At 48.6% G+C, this 20,700-nt stretch overlaps 1 protein-coding gene across 2 annotated transcripts; it reads left to right on the top strand.

Moving 5' to 3' along the window:
* Positions 1 to 278: 278 nt before the first annotated feature.
* On the top strand, positions 279 to 18,787 carry LOC309345658 (metal transporter CNNM4-like). 2 transcript variants are annotated; one of them, XM_081868912.1, is made up of 9 exons: positions 279 to 356; positions 4,020 to 5,552; positions 7,157 to 7,297; positions 10,094 to 10,222; positions 11,285 to 11,454; positions 14,122 to 14,221; positions 16,688 to 16,833; positions 18,586 to 18,710; positions 18,752 to 18,787. In XM_081868912.1, the coding sequence occupies exons 2-8, from the start codon at positions 4,136 to 4,138 to the stop codon at positions 18,682 to 18,684; spliced, it is 2,202 nt and encodes a 733-aa protein (XP_081725038.1). In that variant the 5' UTR covers positions 279 to 356; positions 4,020 to 4,135; the 3' UTR covers positions 18,685 to 18,710; positions 18,752 to 18,787. The 2 variants fall into 2 exon arrangements, with proteins under 2 accessions (XP_081725038.1, XP_081725037.1); XM_081868911.1 differs by having other exon boundaries at positions 280 to 356; positions 18,586 to 18,787.
* Positions 18,788 to 20,700: the final 1,913 nt, after the last annotated feature.

The raw sequence follows: 20,700 nt of genomic DNA on the forward strand, positions 1-20,700 counted from the left end.
CCTCATCTACTCCATTCAAGCAACCAAAAGGCATTATCAGAGTTCAAGGACACATTCCAGTCAGGAGGAAACACTCACAGAAGTGGCAAACTATGGTTGGTGAAGAGGGTGTGGCCTGGGAAGAGGAAATATGGCTGAGGAAAATGTGTAGCCTAGAGAATGACCTGAAGACCAGAGAGATCTGGGGTGCCCAATTTCTCCCTCAGAGCAAGAATTGGCCATCTGTTTAGGGTGCTGACCTCTGACAGGACCTTCCCCTCTCCCCACACCATGGAAGAATATATCAAATATCTCTTTCAAGGGTGGAGTTATTTAAGCCACTAGGAAACAGTGTGGCATGCAAATGAGGTGAGTGTGTCTGCATATGTGGAGAGATATCGATCTTCCAGCTCGATCGAATAGGCGTGACCGCTGATTAGTTTACGATCTCAATCAGCCGTTTACAGCGTCCAGCACACTTCCTTCTTAGCTGCGCAATAAATTCTGCTTCGCCCAGTCACGCCTTAGCAGAGTAGCATACAGCGGTGTAAAGCAGTCTTTTTCTCCTTTTCTCCATGCAAGCATACACAGACAGGTCTGTCTATTTACAGCTCTTTATTGGTACATTTCTTAGAAAAACAGTCCATCGCTGCTTGCAGCCATAGCAAATATGTCTCTCTCTCTCAAACACACAGAGAGAACAGAAAGTACAGGAAACAGGCTCCTCCTTAGCTTCTAAAGCTGACGTCAGAAAGTGACGCACACCTCAGAACACTTAACCAGTTAAGTTCTGAACTCTAACACCCCCTCTTGCGTTGCTTTCTGACAAGATCTGTGTAACATCTTCAGCAACACCCTGTGAGATCAATCCCTTCCCCAATGCCTCGTGCCCTCCCTTGGAGTACTTGTTAGGCATCTGTGGAATCATCTCACAACTCTCAGAATCGCACTGTGCGAAACTTACCCACGCACCCGTGGCCTGGTACCTCTCAGGTGGAATACCCTTGGTTGTGCGACTGGATCGCCTAGGCACAAACTCTGGTGTTTCCTCTGGCTCACTGTCACCAGCAGGTGTGTCCTCTGCATCACAGGATTCCCCCTCTGACTTAAAGCGTCTTCGAATCCTCTCCATTACATTCACAGGAGAACTAGGCTCACTCTTGGGCTGTCCTTTTCTAACAACTCGTGGAGACGCCCCATCCTGCTCCTGACCTTGGTCAGTGACCTGATCGTCACCAGCAGACTCAGCCTCTCCTTCCTCCTCATCAGAACTGTCCTCTGGATCAGAGAGACATTCTGAAAGAACATCACGCTGTGCAGAAATCTTTGGCCTTTCATCCTGCTCAAAGAACTCAGCGTGTTTACTGATCAGCACCTTACTCTGATCACCTGACGGGTAAGCAAATCGCCATGCACGAGCTTCTGGCTCATACCCACAGAAGATCATTTTCTGGACTTTGGCTCCATCTGGCCCTTGCAAAGCCTTAGGCACAGGGACAAACGCAGGAGATCCAAACTTGCGCAGAAAGTGAACCTGGGGTTTTCTGCCATGCATCAAAGAGTACGGTGTGTCACCTACCAGTGAGTTGTAGACACGATTCCAGGTGAAACATGCACACCTAGTTGCCTCCAGCCAAAACTTTGGAGGTAACCTAGCTTCTGTCAGCATCACCTGTGCAGCTTTAACCAGAGCTCCACTCCTCAGCTCTGCCACCCCCCTCTTATTGGGTGAAGTAACTGTGTAACGTATTTCTTTCTTGTGAAAAAACTTCTGCAAAGCAGACCCAGTGTACCTAGCATTTCTGTCACTGACGATTGCTTTCACCCTGGTGGAGAACCTTAGTTCCACCCCCCTCAATCCAGCTTCTGATCAGCTGTGCTGCATCCTCCCTGGATTTGAGACCATGAGTCCAGGTGTTCTGCGAAAAATCATCCTGAATCGTTAGCAGATAACTGGCCCCCCCTAGACTCTGTTCCTTGACAGGATTGAACAGATCTATGTGTACCAGCTCAAAAGGTTTAGTGGTTACCCGTTCCACCTTTGGGTAACTGCACCCTCTCACCTTTGCCTGTCTGCAAGTGGCGCAACTAATGGCACGTCCACAATCTTTAATCTTACACCCTTTGGTAACCTCAGGAAGTACCTGCAGTTCTTCTAGAGAACCATGAATTGTCCTCTGATGCCATACACAAGCACAAGTAACATGAGCGGGAATTGTAGCACGCAGCGCCTGTGCTTTCTTAACCTTCCCCTCACCCCCAAGAGACGTTTTAAGAATGAAAAGATCATTCTGCCCCTTCTTAACCTTGGCAAGTACCCTCTCCCCTTTGGAGATTGTGCAGACATCACCCTGGAAACAAACCTGGAACCCTCTTTTCAACAAATAAGGCACAGATAACAAACAGTGATGCACCCCTGGAACGACACAAAACTCCATCTGTTCCTGCAAAACAGAAAGATAGGCATTAGCAAACTTATAAATATTTGTCCTTTGACCATTTGCGAACTTAACAGTCTGTCCTTTTGGAACTGCCGTGCAATTCCACATCTCGACTGCAGGGGTCTCTGGAACCATGTTGCGGTTAGCTGCAGAGTCAATAACAAAGCTCAGCTCCACACAGCTGTCTTCAAACAAAGCCATGCTAGCAGTTACTTGATAAGACTCTTCGTGTTGTTTACCACGTCCGCCGGACTCAATCCCACGCCTGCCTGCCTTTGCAGGCTGGTTGCCATGGAAACCCGCCTGGTTCCCATGGGAAGTGTCCTTGGCAACATCCTGCCGTGCCTGTGTGCTCCGGTGGGGGCAACTGCCACGCAGATGTTGAACTCCAGTGGAAAAACACTGCCCGGGGCTCCTCCCAGCTGGCCTGGCCTTCCTTCTTCTGGAACGGCGCCTCCCACCAGCCTCGCCCCCTCTGAAGCTCCTCTCCGCTCCAGCACCTCCTGTGGAAAGTTTCTTAAACTTGCCTTTGGAACTCTTCGCCCCTCCGATCTGCTCACCAGCGCTCCTAGAGGCCGATACATCGGGAAATGGGCCTGCCAGTCCAGCGTCTCCAGGGCTCTGGCCTTCTGCTGAAGCTTCACACAAGCCCTTCAGCACATCCCAGGCAGCCCTTGCTGTCTGTACAGCCTCCAAATGAGGCCTCAGCGATGCATGAACGCATGCTCTGAGCATATCCAGCTCTTGTTGCATTTTCTGCTGGCTATCTTCCCAGCTAAGGGGTGGTGCTTTTGGCTCCCTCTGGCTTCCTTCCCAAAGCCCATGGACCAGGAACCAGCCCCTTATTCTTTTGCTCCAGGTTGCCCAACTTTTTAAAGTGAGCTTTTCAAGCGGTATGTCCTCAAGGACCTGGCTCTCTGCCATCTTCTCCCGTTCTCCCAAGGGGCCCCAAGCTGTACTCACTCTGTACCAGCTGCTCCGGCTCTCCCTTCCGTGGAGAAACGATTCCAGCTGCTCTCAGCTTTTAGCTCTGTCTCTCAGCAGCTCTCTTGCCTCTCAGAAGCAGGCAAAAACTCTCTCTACCTTCCGACATCAGGCTAGACTCACGGAATGCAGCTTCCAACCTCCGGCCAGCTTCAAAGCATTCCAGTAGCTCAAAGCCGACTGCTTTACGAGCGTTGACTGACCTCCATAACCTGTGGAAAGATATCGATCTTCCAGCTCGATCGAATAGGCGTGACCGCTGATTAGTTTACGATCTCAATCAGCCGTTTACAGCATCCAGCACACTTCCTTCTTAGCTGCGCAATAAATTCTGCTTCGCCCAGTCACGCCTTAGCAGAGTAGCATACAGCGGTGTAAAGCAGTCTTTTTCTCCTTTTCTCCATGCAAGCATACACAGACAGGTCTGTCTATTTACAGCTCTTTATTGGTACATTTCTTAGAAAAACAGTCCATCGCTGCTTGCAGCCATAGCAAATATGTCTCTCTCTCTCAAACACACAGAGAGAACAGAAAGTACAGGAAACAGGCTCCTCCTTAGCTTCTAAAGCTGACGTCAGAAAGTGACGCACACCTCAGAACACTTAACCAGTTAAGTTCTGAACTCTAACAGGGTTTATGACATGTGCTTGTACAGCCCAGTGTGTGCACCTAGAGAGTATCTGGAGGGAGCTACCATATGGTAGTACTGATCAAAGGAGCTCTCAAGGGACATGTCCACAATGAACGGTTTGGGGAGTTGCCTGAGCTGGAGGGATGAGGATACTGGACTGGTACTGCTGCTGCTAAGGTATCTCTTCTTTCTGCTGACGACGTTCCCTTTGCCAGCTGCTGGGAATGGGATGTCTAGTAGAACAGTCATTTTAGGCATGAGGGTGGAGAACAGCACCAAACCAGGTACTACGGTCTTGGAAAACGGCATCATCCAAGTGGTGGAAGGAAGCACCATCCGGCTTCGGATCTTCGGCCAGGGCATACACCGACCTACTTGCCAGATGTTATACTTTGCTGACTTAGCTGATGTGTCAGATGCTAATGCTCACGGGGACCCCTGCATCAAGAAGAGCAGTGACATTCTGGTGAACCCATACTGCCACGAGGTACGGAACACCACTGCCCTGGTGGATGTGTCAGTCCAGATCCTGCGGAAGGAAATCGAGTTCAAGAATTATGTGATGTGCTTGGAAGATCATTCGGGCAAGCCACGGTATTGGTTCAGTGACCGCGATTTGGTGATCCAAGTGATCGAGGGAGATAATTTCAAACTGCCTCTCTGGCTGAAGTTAGTCCTGGTGGTCATCCTGCTGGCGTTGTCAGGCATGTTTAGTGGTCTCAACCTGGGCCTGATGTCCCTGGACCCCATGGAGCTGCGCATCGTCCAGAACTGTGGCACACCCAAGGAGAAGAAGTATGCTACCATGATCGAGCCTGTTCGGCGGCACGGCAATTACCTGCTCTGTTCTTTGCTCCTCGGCAATGTCTTAGTCAACACCTCCTTCACCATACTGTTTGACTCCATGGTTAGCGCAAGCCTTCTGGCTATAGTGGCCTCTACATTTGGCATTGTTCTCTTTGGGGAGATAATCCCCCAGGCCCTCTGCTGCCGCCATGGCTTGGAAGTGGGTGCCAAAACCATTGTCATCACCAAGTTTGTCATGCTGCTGACTTTCCCTCTCTCCTACCCTATGAGTAAAATACTGGACTATGTACTCGGTCAAGAAATGGGCCTCAGGTACAACCGAGAGAAGCTGATGGAGATGCTGAGGCTGACGGAGCCGTACATGGACCTGCTGAAGCAAGAGCTGAATATCATCCAAGGAGCACTGGAGCTGAGGACTAAGGCAGTGGAGCACGTCATGACCCCCCTGCATGATTGCTTCTTGCTCAACAGCAGCGCCATCCTTGACTTCAACACCATGACGGAGATCATGGAGAGCGGCTACACACGCATCCCCATCTACGATAAGGAGAGGACGAATATAGTTGATATGCTGTATGTCAAGGATCTAGCCTTTGTGGACCCAGATGACTGCACCCCGCTGAAGACGATCACTAAATTTTACAACCATCCGGTGCATTTTGTTTGCCACAATACCAAACTGGATGCCGTGCTTGAAGAGTTCAAAAAAGGTAACAAGGTGGAGATCGAGTCAGCTTCAGCCTCCATTTAAAAGTTAACTTTTTGTTTCTCTTTTGGAGAAGGAGCAACTTTAAAATAGTGGTTACCTTTAGAACAGGCCAGAGGGGTTGGTCATCATCCAGAGAAAGTGATGGCATAGATTGGTGCCAACATTTTATGGATGACAGAAATGACCCTAGCATTTGAGGCCCAGTGTCTCCCCAGGCAGAACTCAGATGAATCACAGGAGGTGGGGTGAGTGAAGAGTTCAGCACCCCCTTATATAGCACCCTGTCAGGGGCAGCCCAACCTGTTTTGCCACCTGAGGTGAAACAGGAAAGTGCCACCCGCGTTGCCACAGTCTTGTAGGAGCCCCACAAGACCTCATGGAGCTCTCGCAGGGCCCTCGCAAGATCTTGCCATAACTCAGAAGTCTCAGCCACTTCTCCTTACTTCTCTGCTTGGATTCTGCCACCTGAGTCAGCTGCCTCACTCTGCCTCATGGGTGAGCTGGCCTGAGCACATGGCTCTGTCATCGCTCTTGGCCTCTGGGGATGACTGTCCTGTAACTTCTCACACTCCATAGCCATAAGGATGTAAGAAGAGCCCTGCGAGATCAGGCCAAAGGCCCATCTTAGTCCAGCATCCTTTTCTCCCAATGGCCAACCACATGCTTATAGGTAGCCTGCAAGCAGGACCTGAATGCAACAGCCCTCTCTCCACTTGTCTTTCCCAGCAACTGGTGAATCCTATGCAGAAGCAGGTGACTGCAGAATCAGCTACAGGCACTTTAAGGATTGCAGGCAGCTTTCCTGAAGGAACAGGAGAAGGATCTCCTACAGCCTTCCCCAAACCTGGTGCCAATCTCCAGGTGTTGTTTTTCTCTAACTTACAGCCAGAATAGGGATGCCAGGAGTTGTGGTCCAACAATATCTGGAGGGCACCAAATTGGGGAAGGCATATATACTATGACTCTTCTTTAAATGCAACAGTTGTCTTAGTTAAAGCAGAATGGAAGCGGGGGATCTACAGGATGAAAGAAAAAGGCATGTTGGAGGTGGGATTGCATTGAAAGCAGAAAAGTCCTGTGTCCAGTCCCTGACACATTCCATTTAAAAGGGTCAAATAGCAGAGATGTGGAATATTATTTCCCATCAGAGACTTTGGGGAGCCGCTGCCAGGCAGAATAGGTTGGGCTAGATGGACAAATGGTCAGACCTATAGATAAGTTTGCTGAAGAGCTGTAAGGCACACCTTGAGAGACACAGGTTCCCCATCTCCATGAAAGAACATCTGTGGGCCAAAGCCAAGATTATATAAGAATTTTATTTAATGGATATACCGGTAACTCTTTAAAACTTTTTTGAAACTAATTTATATATATGTTTGTTTGTTTTTAAAAACACCATCAAATGATGTCTTCGCCTCAGTGCATGGGTGTAGCCAGGATTTTTGTTGGGGGGGGGCAGGACTTTGTTAGGGGGTAGAACTGATGTGATTAGTTAGTTAGTTAAGTACTTCCATTGTTTTACTTGATCTAGGGAGGCAACTGCCCCCTGCTTCTCCCCTTGGCTATGCCCATGCCTCAGTGATATAACCAAAGTCTGCCCCACAGGTAAATCTCACCTGGCCATTGTCCAAAAGAAGAATGAGGTTGAACATGAAGATGAAGGTGAAGTGTTGGGTATCGTGACCCTGGAGGATGTCATTGAAGAGATAATCAAGTCAGAGATCCTGGACGAATCAGATCTCTACAGTTAGGTTCATTCCTAGTTGTTTTTCTACCTATGAAACAGCAGTGTGTGTGTGTGTGTGTGTGAGAGAGAGAGAGAGAGAGAGAGAGACAGAGACAGAGACAGAGACAGAGACAGAGACAGAGACAGAGACAGACAGACAGACAGAATCACTGCATTATATTTCCTCATCTTGGGTATGGGTGGGGAAGCTATGGCCCTACAGATGTTGTTGGACTTTAACTTCCATTAGCCTCAGTTAGTATGGCCAATTTTTAGTGATGATGGGAGTCCTACAATATTTGGCAGGCCTTGTATTCCTCACCTGTCTTCAGGTGCAACTGTATTTTGTTCCCAGCAATGGTGACTCAGCTAGCCTATCTTGGACCACTGCCATTTCTGCATAAAACTCTCTGAGAAGAACGGTAGAGGGAAAAGATCATGATCGGCACTAGTTGTTTCCAACTGAATTTTGCTCATTTCTCTTGCAGTCTGCCTAGAATCAATAGTGTCATGAGGTAATTTGGGACTCTGGCCTTGGGTTTAAGGTTACTGAGATGCTGTTGCAGGAGCTATAATTGCTCCAAGCTGCAATGTTATGAAGCACCAATAGGCAGAATTAAAATAAGGAAATTATGGGCTGTCAAAACAAGGCGGTGCAGAAGTCCAGGACCTCACTCAGCAGAAGCAAGTGAAGGAATACACATTTATCTGAGGAGCCCTCCTGAATAATCATTACCTAACCGCACCACTGCTTCTGACCTGCTCCCAGTGGTGACTGGTGCCCATTGGGCCTGGTGGAGCTCAGGGCATTGCAAACAGAGCCGGGGAAAACAATAGGCGAAGTAACAAAACAGTTCCACCAACCCATTTCACGGAAGGCAACATGGTGAGGCTCAGAGGCACTGCCCCACCTTGTCCTCTTGAGGGGCGCTCTCTAGTTGTTCCCCAGTCTTGCCTCATGGTTTGCCCTTCAGTCCTGGCGTCTGGTTTGCTCCTCAACCTTGCTTCCTGATTTGTCCTCCAGTTCCAACCACCTCCTTGGTCCTGACTGCTGGCTTTGCCCCTGGACTCTGATCCCTTTGTGCAACTCCTAGTTCCCGGTTTGGGGCCCCCAGCTCATTAAACTGCAGACAGGTATGGAGCCCTGCCGTTTATCCTTACCTAGCCCTCTGCATTGCCAGGAAAAATGAAAAGCTTTGAGAAATTCCAAGTACAATCCAGGTTGCGTGTTGCCGGTATTTTCAAAAAAGGCTAAACTCCATGGATATATCAACTCTGAACTTGATCTTGCCACTTAAACACATTTATATTTATACAAACGTATTTGTTTGGTGTGCTCTGAAGGGACATGATGCAGCCAACATGCTCAAGCTAAGCAGATCTGGGGCTGCTCAGTGCCTTGACGAGGGACCACATGGGGAGTCCTGTGGATGCCATTTTGGGGTCCATCATGGAAAATTTCAAGAAAAGCCTAACTTAGGGTGTCCCTGCCACCAAAGGCGTGGTGGGTGGTGTTGCAGGGGGAGGAAAGGAGACACCTCAGTGGTGATACCTACTTTGATACCATTTCAGTATCAGGCAAAGGTCTCAGATGTTTTATCTCTGCTGATCACTCGGACTGGGGAGACCCACCCAGGGACCATAAAGCTCACTGGGTGACTTTGGGCCAGTCACTATCTCTCTGCCTAGCCTACCATGCAGGACTGATGTGAGGATGAAAGGTGTAAGGGGGGAACATCTGGATTTGTTAGCTGCCGTAAATGTACTTGTGAAGGCTGGAGTATAAAGTCATCCAAAAATGTAAAACAAAATAATATCATACTTCAAGCTTTTTGTATGGCAGCTCCTACACTTTGGAACTCCCTGCCTGTGGACATCCGGCAGGTGCCTTCACTGTGCTCATTTTGGCACCTGCTTAAAACATTTTTATTTAGGCAAAGCTATCCAGATACATGGATGTTGATGTGTTTTAATATAACTATTTAATTTTAAATATTTTCAGTTACAGGATGCGGGTGGCGCTGTGGGTTAAACCACAGAGCCTAGGGCTTGCCAATCAGAAAGTCGGCGGTTCGAATCCCCACAACGGGGTGAGCTCCCGTTGCTTGGTCCCAGCTTCTGCCAACCTAGCAGTTTGAAAGCACGTCAAAAGTGCAAGTAGATAAATAGGTACCGCTCCGGCGGGAGGGTAAACGGCGTTTCCATGCGCTGCTCTGGTTCACCTGAAGCAGCTTAATTATGCTGCCCACATGACCTGGAAGCTGTACGCTGGCTCCCTCGGCCAATAAAGCGAGATGAGCGCCGCAACCCCAGAGTTGGTCACGACTGGACCTAATGGTCACGGGTCCCTTTACCTTTACTATTTCCAGTTACATGTTTTGAACTCTTTTATTGATCATTTTAACACTTCTTGTAAACCACTTTTTATTATGAAGAAATGGTATATACATTTTGTTTCTTAAAAATAAAATCCAAATGTATGTCAGTCACGGTAGAATCTAGGAATCTTTTCGACAAGGGGAAGCAAAATTGGTGTTGAGATGGGGGGTCACCCCCTCAGAAGGGGGGACAAGACAGGAAGCTCCCAAATTCCATATCACTGGTCTCTGAGCCATCTCGCAGATAGCTACCATGTGCTTTCAGATTTTCCTCAGTGATCATGAGGACTAGAAACATATATGTTCGTTTAGATCCATATGTGACTGCGAGATTCTGTTCTCTCCATTTCCTTCCACTCTTACATCGTGTAGTGTGCCCATGGCTGCTTCTGTAACCACACAGTGTAGTGATTCCTTATTTGGTTTCCTCCCTTGCAGCCTACAATCGTACCAGAAGACGAGATGCCAGCCCAAGGAAGTGGGACTTCTCTGCCTTCAGGGGCAATGACACTGAGTTGAAGATCTCCCGTCAGCTACTCCTGGCTGCACACCGCTTTCTCTCTACAGGTACGAGCCCTCAGGGACCACCTGGGCCACTGGAAAGGTGGAGAAGGCCATCTAGCATGACCATGAAATCGCTTGATAACTCCTTGCAGGGTTGACCCTGCTGCACAGCAGGATAAATTGGCCTGCTTCAGACAGCACCATGATGGGCAAAGTGTGCCTGGCCCTACCATTAGGCAGAGTGAGGGGGCTGCCTCGGGCGGCAGATGCTGGAAGCAGTGAGGTGCTTGAGGACAGAGCTGTGTGTGCCACATCATCTGCCCTGCACATCCTAAACCAGTATGAACATGAGTACATAAAAAGAGCCGTGCTGGATCAGGCCAAAAGCCCATTGCACATCAGTGCAGCTGCACTCTCCCCATTTGTGATTCCCAGCAACTGGAGTTCAGAATAGGAAAGGACAAGAAAATGGATTCAGTTCACACTTAAAGCCAAACCTACCTGATTCACATTTTCTGAAACAATACAAGAACTGAAACATAGCCATCCTAGAACATTCGTACTTCCTCAATGTCTGCAGCCCAGTTATCCAGCCATGTAATGTGCACAAAAATGCATTGATTGGGGTCAGGTGCCATAAAAATGCATATATTAGTAACAGATGTAAAACAAGTAGTTATCATAAATAAAAGTACTGCAGAGGGGAAGAGAGGTAGGACATCAGCTTTGAATGCAAAGGGTCCCAGGTTCAGTCCCTGCCCCCAGCGTCCTCAAGTAGGGCCAGGAATGTCCTGTCTGATCTGAAACTTAAAGCCAAACCTACCTGAGTCGCACACATGCATATTCAAACTCATAGCTCTGTACACATACAGAATATCTTCCCAATGAGCTGTGCTCCTGCTCAGTTCCTGTTCACTCCAGTGCAGCAGGCACAATAGGATTTTCAGGTAGCTGACACCCATAATATGTGAGTGCCATCACTCTCCTACTCTGTTCCATCCGACGCCACCCGCCATCTGCCTCCAGCTGGCTAACTCGCTTTGCCTCACGGTGGCATGGATCTGGGAAAGGATTTTGCTTCCAGGAAGCATCCTTTGATTCTTGTGCCCTCTCCTTGTCACGCAGAGGTCTTGCAATTTTGCCCGAGCCTCATCTCCGAGAAGTACCTGCTACGCCTCCTCAAACATCCTGGTGTCATCTGTGAGCTGAAAATTGATGAGCAGGACAAGGATTCTCCCGAATTTAACTTGTATGAAAAGAACAAGCCGGCAGATTACTTCATTCTCATTTTACAGGTACTTTGTTGGCACTTCCTACTCTCTCCGCACAGCCAAGGAAGCACCAAGTGCATGACCTAACCTGTGGGTCATCAATGCGGCACTTTTGGTAGCCAAGGTGCCCACAGATGTCTTCCTGGTGCCTGCTGGGTCCCATCTCTGTGCTGAAAATTGAAAAAGGCCTTTTTTAGCCAAAGGGGGTGGGGTTTACAGCTAGGGAGCAAAGCACATGTGTGAGGCCACAACAACTTCTATGGTTTGGCATAAGGGCCCATGGATGCAGAAGTACCCCATGCTTAGGCTATAGTCATGTATCCAGACAAGACAACTCTCATGGTCCCTTCCAACTGTAGTTCCATGATTCTGTGACCCTGCTAGTGACAGGCCAATTGAAACAGAGCCCACCTTAAAAGTCTTATCACTGGTGGCACTCCATGTGGCATGTCAGTACCAACTGCATGTCCTACGGCAACTGTGTACAGCATCTTCAGGCCAATGTTGCAGAACACAAAAGGGGGAGGGACCCATGAGGTCATCTGGATCAACCCCCTCGTGTAGGAGGAAATGTGCTCACCATCATCCCTAGTGGGGCATGACACACTACAGGATATATATAACTACACACCAGCATACATGTATATATATGCAGGCATACATAATACAATAGGAAGGCCACTGCTGGACATCTAGTCCAACCAAGCAAGCTGGAAAACCAGTATACACACAAACATACACGCATGCATCCAAATTAATTCTATTAGTAATCCTGTGTAGGGTAATAATTGGTGCCATAACAGGAATATGCAGCTGCCCCATACAGGTATTGGACCTGCCACCTTTGGCAGTTTGTAAGAAGCACTGAGCACAAACCCTCCATTGTAGATGCCAAGCGATAAACCAGGCATCTACTGCGAACGTGCTTGTGCAGATCACATGGCACCGACCATGTGGCCAAAAACAAAATGGCGCCGACCATGTGATCACAGCAACATGGCGCCGTCCATGCATCAGGGACAAAATTAACACCAGCCATGTGAAATAAACTGGTGCTGAACTTGTGTCCCCAAGGGGGGGTTAGCCTGGATGCAGCCCCTCCTCTCCCCCTCCCCCCAAGGAGTCTGCTGCCTGCGGACCCAGCAATCCGCCCGTCAGCGCCAGAATAAAGGAAGCCCAGCATTGAGGAGGAGGCGACAACAGGCACCACGACATTGAGACCTGGACCATGTTACCTTAAGAGTAAAGGTGGGTCCAACTGTGGTGGTGGCCCAAAGGGCCTCTGTAAATCCTTGAGTGTGCTTCTAATAGAAAAGTTATGGTAACCTGTTATGTACTTTATGAAACTGATGATTTTGCAAATTGCCGCTGCTCCCCCCCCCAATTGGGGCAGGAATACAGCTAATACAGTCATACCTCGGGTTAAATTTGCTTCAAGTTGAGCGCGTTCAAGTTGTGCTCCGCAGCAACCCGGAAGTAAGGGAGTGTGTTACTTCTGGGTTTCACCGCTTGCGCATGCGCAGACGCTCAAAATGACGTCACGCACAAGCGCAGAAGTGGTGAAAAGGGGCTCCGGAACGGAACCCGTTCGTATCTAGAGGTACCTATGTATCTATGTGAATCACAAAGATACAGCTCAAAGCTAGAACATAAGTTGCTACATGGTGCAAATGGCTACACGTAACATAGGTTCCCAACACGCACACTAACACAATGTAACAGAACATGGTGGGAATCAGAACTTAATCAGCAGAAATTGCCAGTGCTTATTGCACATGTGTATTAAACATGAAATGAGGTAATGATGTATATGATTGGTGGAAACTGAAGGGCTTTGTTTGAAATTTTATAAATACCACCGCCTGGACCACCAGGCGGGGTTGCAGTTTTGCAGAACAATCTGACTGTGACCTATTGCTTTGCAATAAACAAGACTGGACTCCTAACTCCTTACGTTTCTGAGTTTTATTGGTGTAAACTCAGGAGATAAGCTATTTTCTGGCTTATAACAAAACAACGGCCTTCCTCGCTGATGCTCTGACCAGAGTGGCTGACCAGCATTGACTGCAGCTTCCTTTTCTGGTTCCCAGCTCTGGTCCCAGGGCCGCAGCCAATTGGCTGATGGTGCCCGTTACATGGATAATAATGATTATAAATAAAATTCATTTAAAAAAAGATTGATGGGAGTCAAAGTCCAGCAACATCTAGAGGGCCACAGGTTCCCCATACCTGCAGTAGCGTAAGTAAAAAATAAAATAAAATAAAAAATTATTGCAGAATCATAGAATTGTAGAGTTGGAAGGGACCATGAGAGTCATCTAGTCCAACCCCCTGCAGTGCAGGAATATTTTGCCCAATATGGGTCTTGAACCCATGACCCTGAGATCAAGAGTCTCATGCTCTGCCCACTGAGCTGTCCTGCACAACAGAGTGATAGCAGCTGGTCCCTACTTAGAATCAAGGAGCAGGCCTTCTTTCTGGGCCTATCCTACGCATGCCAAAGCTACCAAGCCCATTGTTTGAGAGATATGAATAATGCTTGTCTGCAATGCTTTCTTTTATTGGGTTTCTTAGGAGTTACTTCTGCTTGCCATGGGATGAAATGCTGTGAGATTCCAGATTGGGTGCTACAGGTTGACCCTTGTCTGACAAATCAAGTTTAAAGGTCCTAATATTGCCTCTCTGTTCCAGGGAAAGGTGGAGGTTGAAGCGTGCAAGGAAAACATGAAGTTTGAGAATGGACCCTTTTCCTACTATGGAGTCATGGCCTTGGGTACACCCATCCAAGGAGGTAATCTGCATTCCTTCTCCTCCCACCGTCAGAAACTCTCCCCACTTGATAGTTTAGGCTATGGGTCAGCAAGCTTTTTCGGCAGGGGGCCGGTCCACTGTCCCTCAGACCTTGTGGGAGGCCAAACTATATTTTGGAAAAAAATACGAACAAATTCCTATGCCCAACAAATAACCCAGAGATGCATTTTAAATAAAAGCACACATTCTACTCATGTAAAAACCCCAGGTAGGCCCCACAAATAACCCAGAGATGCATTTTAAATAAAAGGACACATTTTACTCATGTAAAAACATGCTGATTCCAGGCTGGATTTAGAAGGCAATTGGGCTGGATCCGGCCCCTGGGCCTTAGTTTGCCTACCCATGGTTTAGGCTGTAATCCTAACCACATCTGCTCAGAAGCAAGTCCTACTGAATTTGATAGGGCTTACTACCAGGTAGGGAGATAAGAATACATCATTTCCCATTATGTCTTCTATTTGTCTCATGCATCACTGTTTCCATTCCACAGCATTTAATTCTCCACTAAAAAGTGCATCACTTGCCTTTCTGCTGCAGCAAAATTACATAAATTACGTTGCTATTACATTATTCCACCCCATTTATCTCAAGTCAAAGGAAACACAATGCAGATGGCAGGAAAAAAGGATAAGTATCCATGATTTGCAGACTGAAAGAAACACAAGCACATCCCAGGTTCAGTTGGTAGAGCATAGATGGGTTTTCTGTGGGAAAAGCAGCAGGGCAAAGGCAAAACCACTCTCACTCATGCCTAGAAAATGTGAGACAAGCAGAAAACCTCTTGGATCCATGCTTTCCAGGCATAGGACAAGCGGAAGTATGGGTGAGCCCTATGAGCATTTGGTCTGATTTGTTTGCAGAACAGTTTACAACAAGGAACATGCATCCTAGTTTTCTCGTGGGCAGGGGCAGAGGAAGAGGTGTGTGGTGGGGGTGGGTCACCCCAGGGGAGGGGGACAAAAGCCACGCGTCTTTCCTGGGAGTGACGCGGTGGCTTGGGCACCTGCAGGCTCTGCGCTGCCCCAAACAGTCCACCCACCGCCTCCCCCCCCAGCTGTAGAGTGGCTGAAGGGGAAGAGGCAGGCGGACTCCTTGGAGGCCCCACGGAGTGTCCTGCCCCACCTGGCCCTGACGCGCAGGCATGTGGCCCTGCCCCTGGCTCTGTCCCTGGGCACAGGGCACACACGCTGCCCCAGGTGCCTGATCGACTTGCTCCACCACTGCTCATGGGGTTTTTATAATATTTTCATTAATCAGAGGCACCAGGTTGCCCCTGAGACTGAGGGGGCCCGGCATGTGATGCATGCAACACGTCACATTGTCTGGAGGCCAAGCATATTGGAGGAGCTTATGGCGACCCACACATGCAATGTGCACCGGCCTCCTTCAACAAATATTGATGGGGCTGAAGATACCTCGGACCCCTAGAGTTGGCACACCTGTCGTTAACCATTCAGTCCACACTTCCCCCCCATCACTTTCTTGGTGGCAAAATGTCAGATTTGTTTTTAAAGTGGATTTGTTGTGCCAGAACAACAGAGCATATTTGGTGGTGATGGAATTGAAAAATAAATTTTGTGTGTGTGTGTGTGTGTGTGTGTGCGCAAAGCAGATGAGGCAGCAATTAGTCATCTGTCCCTGTGCATTTTTGGAGACTGGACAATTGCATATTTGGTTTGCACCATAGTCTGGTGCCATCTAGTGGTTTAATCACAGCGATTCATCCATCCCCAGTACAACATTCAGGGAAGGGCCCTTGAGTTTCCCTGAGGGTGCCAGACCTTCTTGCGGCTGTTTCCCAGACAATACAACTCCCTCTGGCTCATCATTTCTGCTCTCTCTCTCCCTCTTGGTTAAAAGAGTCCTATAAGCAAGTAGTGCTCAGGCATAGGCATGAAAAGTCTAGCACAATGTTGCTTTAACCAAGCAAGCAGGCAAAACAATCCCACCAGTACTTGCTGCCACCCCCTGTTCCCCAGACCTGCTATTCTCAGTGACCAGCACTGGGATTGTGTCCTTGGCAAGGAGAGACTCTGAAACACAATAGATGTGGGACACATGCGCATAAGCAGCGCTAGCCTCAAATCAGAACCACTACCCCCCACCCAAAAAATGACAACAGCACACCCTTGCTGTTCCCAGAGGCTGCTTCTTGCAGATTGGAACTGTTTTTCTCTGTGTCCAGTTCAATGTTCCCTCTTGTTCGCTTTCTCTTGGATACACTTTCCTAGGCAGGACCCTGGTCTGAGCCCCTCCCCTGCTACATAAGTGTGACTTGCATTTCTAGCTTCCTTGGGTTGGTGGAAACATGGTTGAAGGCGGTTCAGCAAAAGTAGATGGAGCTTGGGGGGGGGGTTGGCGGGCCAAGGGAAGAAGCCGGGGAAAAGACCGAGGGGAGCAGGCTGGAGTGTACAATTCTCGCCTCACTTTTTCCCATGTGCAGGTATGGAAATCTTAGGCTCCCAGATTCGCATGAGTAATATGCAATGCTTTAGCATCACCAGCACCAACCAGGTCCTCCCCAGCAGCAGCCTCCAGTACATGGCAGACTACACTGTCCGTGCTCTCACTGACCTCCTGTACGTTAAGGTGAGGCCTCGGTGGATTTGTTTGACCCCCAAAACGGAGATTCTGGGTGAGGTGAAGGGTGATACTTTCCTAATAGATGCCGGTATATTCATTCATCTATAACAAGGGTGGGGAAACTTTAGCACTGTTGCTTTGACAACTCTCGTCAGCTCTAGCAAGCCTAACCAGTGGTCACGGAAGATGGGAGTTGTAGTTTGGCAGCATCTGAAGGGCCCACCTCTGATCTAGAAAATTCCAAAGCTGCCCTCAGTTGAGAGCACAGCTTCAGCTGGATTCACAGCCATTTCCTTTTCTCAGGGGCAAATGGAATGTAATGGCAGCAGACCTGTGTGAAGACACGGCTCTCCCAGGACATTCCTCTAAGACAATGGGATGCAAGGGGCAGGACTAACACACTTCTATGTAGGTCTGCTGAGACATAAGTTCCACTGAGTTCAATGGGACTTCTTCCCGAGTAAGCATGCATAAGACTGTGGCTTTGCATTCATTTTTTGCAGGGTCATAGCCCCACCAGTGAATATTTTTGTGTACTAGGTGGAGGTCAAAGGTGTGGTTTAGCATTTGGAGCTCAGGCCCAACCTTTGCTTTGTAACTAGCCAGGCTGCTCAGGGCAGCCATTTGCTGTTGGCACCTGCGGCCATGTCTCAGATTTCCAAATGTGCCCCTGGTCATCAACGGTTCCCAACCCCTCATAGCTCATTCTCGAAATGGTCTGTTGAGGCAGGAGGGGAACACCCTCAGGTTATAGGAACTTGAAAATGTGGTTGCATCTCTCATTATTTTTAAAGTATTTCACTTCCCATCTAGGCTTCACAGAATTGTGGGGGGTCTCCCTCCTCCCAGAGGCGGAGCTAGCTGCTCCCGCACCTGGAGCAGCGCACATGCTGTGCCTGCAGGGGCGGGGCTAGCCACCCACAGCAAGCGTCCCTGGGGGGCAGCGGCACTGTGATGTCACCCCCCCCTCAGGGATGACACCTGGGTCAGGCTGCACCCCCCCTTCCTCCGCCACTGCCTCCTCCCACTTGGGCAATTGATTTGACCATCCTGATAAGGCTTCTTTTTAGATACCTATGTGCAGGTGGATGCAAACTTGATGTTTGCTACTTCTGACTTTGTAGCTTATTCTTTGGCTGCCTGCAGTTCTGTGGGAGAAGGGGCTGAGCTGCCACCTTAGCAGCCCCCACCACACCATTTCTGGCCAGACTATCTGTGTTTACATAAGACAGAAGTGAGGAATCTCTTTCAGTTGGAGGGCCTCAATCCCTTCTAGGCAACTTTATTGGAACCACATGCTGGTGATGGGCAGAGCAACGAATGTGAATGTTTACCTTTTATACACCAGGCTGGTTTTTACTCATCCCCCTCTCTCACACACCTCTGTTTCCTCCATCCAGGCAAGAGAGAACCATGATCAGAGTTCAAGAATACATCCCAGCCAGACAAAAACACTCAGCCTGCACTTTCTTTGTGTGTTTTTACCTGGCTGGAAAGCGTGAGTAGGCCTGGGGGAGAATCCTGAGGGCCAGATAGTGAGGGCTTGGAGGGTAGTATTGCATAGCCCTCAAAGGTCCTGGGGAAAATGAAACATCCTGGTATTTTGCTCGAGAGCATGGTGGCCATTGCAAATCTCCTATGTTGGGTGGCTTAGCAAATTAAATAAATTGTAATAATAATAGATAGGTGAGGTCTGGTTGTGCATGCTGGGTGTTGGCAGTATGCTTCTGGAGTAATTGCTTTCTCTCTCCAAAACAGATCACACGGAATCAGTATCAGAACTGTCTTATGGCCTCACTGGCGGAAGTCAATGCAGCTGCAAGTGTCATCCCGCAGGCTGAGACTTCTGCTGACTAGAGTCAGTGCTCCAAAGTGTACCCCAGGCTTGAATTGTCTAGAGTCAGTGCTCCAAAGTGTACCCCAGGCTTGAATTGAATTGAATGAATCTTTATTTGCGTCAGCCATCGGCCATAGCAATCTTTCTTTCTCTTTCTTTGGCTATCACTCGTAGCCAAGTAAGATCGTCTTCCATAAACATGGTTTCAACAATGAGTCCGTAAGTGACTGTGGAGGCCAATTCTGGATCCACACATCTTTCCACAATGGGGACATTGGTTTCTGGGGGGAAGTTGATCATGGTTGGATTTGCCAAGCATGCCTTCCTCTTAGCATGTTTCTCCCTTGCGTCCTGAGTTTGAGTGTCTTCAAAGCCCATGACACCTTTGGTAAAGGCTGTTCTCCAATTGAAGCATTTGCAGGCAAGTGTTTCCCAATTGTTGGTGTTTATACCACGTTTTTACAGATTTGCCTTGATACAGTCATTAAACCTCTTTTGTTGACCACTAGCATTACGCTTTCCATTTTTAAGAGTAGTTGCTTTGGAAGACCGATAATTGGCATCCGCACAACATGACCAGTCCAACAAAGTTGATGTTGAAGAATCATTGCTTCAACACTGGTGATCTTTGCTTATTGCGGTACACTGGTATTAGTACGCCTGTTTCTCAAGTGATGTGTACAATTTTTCAGAGACACTGTAGATGGAATCTTTCGAGGAGCTGGATATGGCATTTATAAATAGTCCATGTTTCACAAGCATACAGTAAGGTTGGTAGTGCAATAGCTTTGTAAACAAGCTGTCAGAGTCACCCGTGGTCCCAGCTCACAAGAGACCAAAGTCCACTCCAGCTTATGTACAAAAGCTTTTATTGAAGAACATTAGTAGCTTTACATCCGAGGTGGGTGACCCTATGTCTGTTACGCTTAGACCGCTGAAGTCCCCTCTGAGTCAGTACCGCCTCTACACCAGTTTAAGAGGCTTGTACTGGTCCACCTCTTTCTCTCTTTCCTTTTCCGCAGGGTCTTTCTGCCCCCCTGTGTTCTCTCCCTTCGGGACTCTCCAGAGGCTGAATCCTCTGCCGCCTCCTCCCCCCTCCTTCGGGCTTTGGGACCAGGCTCCTCCCCAGGACTCTCTTCATTTCCGCGCGCCTCCCATTTTGAACTTGGCGCGCGTACGTTGCTCCTGACCTTCCCTTCAACAGTTACACTGCCCTCGATACTACTTTCCTCCCCTTCCGGCAGGACGTTTTGCCTTGATCTCCTTCCCCTCTCTGCTTCCTGTTCTGCTCCTTCTGACACACTGGTCACTCCTCCCCCCTCACTCCGTTCCAGCGGAGCAGCCGGTCTCGCTCTCCAACTCCCACTGGGGGTTCCCCCTTCGTTTCCCTGCTCCTGACTGCTTCCCCCTCTAGCTCCCCTTGGCTTGACCAGAGGGGCTCCCTTTTGGGAGTCCTCCGATTCACTGGACGGACTCATGGACAATCTTGGGTCATTGTCATCCTCTTCCTCGTCAGTCTGGAATCCTTCCCCCTCACTTTCTGTCTCCTCCCTCATCTGCGTCTCTCTCCCTGAACCCCTGACACAAGCATTTTGGTTTACCTGCGAATGTCCCGGTCCTCAAACACTTTGCACTTCTATTGGGAGAAAGCCTCACTCACAGAGCTCAGGCAATGCTTGATTTTGGCATCAGTGGCGGCCCTTGTGGAAAGATAACGGCCCAGGTAGGAGAAGTGATTGACATTTTCCAACATTACACCCTTGAATTGGATTTGTGGTGCTGCAGAGGGGTTATTTTGTACCTGTTGGTACAGCGCTTTGGTTTTTTGGATGTTGAGTGATAGGCCAAGCTTTTCATAAGCTTCTGCAAAGTTATTTAGGATGGTTTGGAGGTAATCCTGTGAGCGTGCACACACTACGTTGTCATCAGCATACTGAAGCTCTATGACGGAAGTTAAGGTAACCTTACTCTTTGCTTTCAGCCTGCTCAGATTGAAGAGCTTTCCGTCTGTTTTATATATGATTTCTACTCTGGTG

The sequence above is a fragment of the Podarcis erhardii genome (genome assembly GCF_964252035.2).
Source record: "Podarcis erhardii genome assembly, chromosome: 7".
Taxonomy (NCBI): Eukaryota; Metazoa; Chordata; class Lepidosauria; order Squamata; family Lacertidae; genus Podarcis; species Podarcis erhardii.

Coding starts and splice junctions, on each gene's coding strand:
- LOC309345658 (XM_081868912.1), top strand. CDS start 4,136: ATGTCCACAATGAACGGTTTGGGGAGTTGCCTGAGCTGGAGGGATGAG. Junction 11,455..14,121: donor ACTTCATTCTCATTTTACAG/GTACTTTGTTGG, acceptor TCTCTGTTCCAG/GGAAAGGTGGAGGTTGAAGC. Junction 14,222..16,687: donor GGGTACACCCATCCAAGGAG/GTAATCTGCATT, acceptor TCCCATGTGCAG/GTATGGAAATCTTAGGCTCC.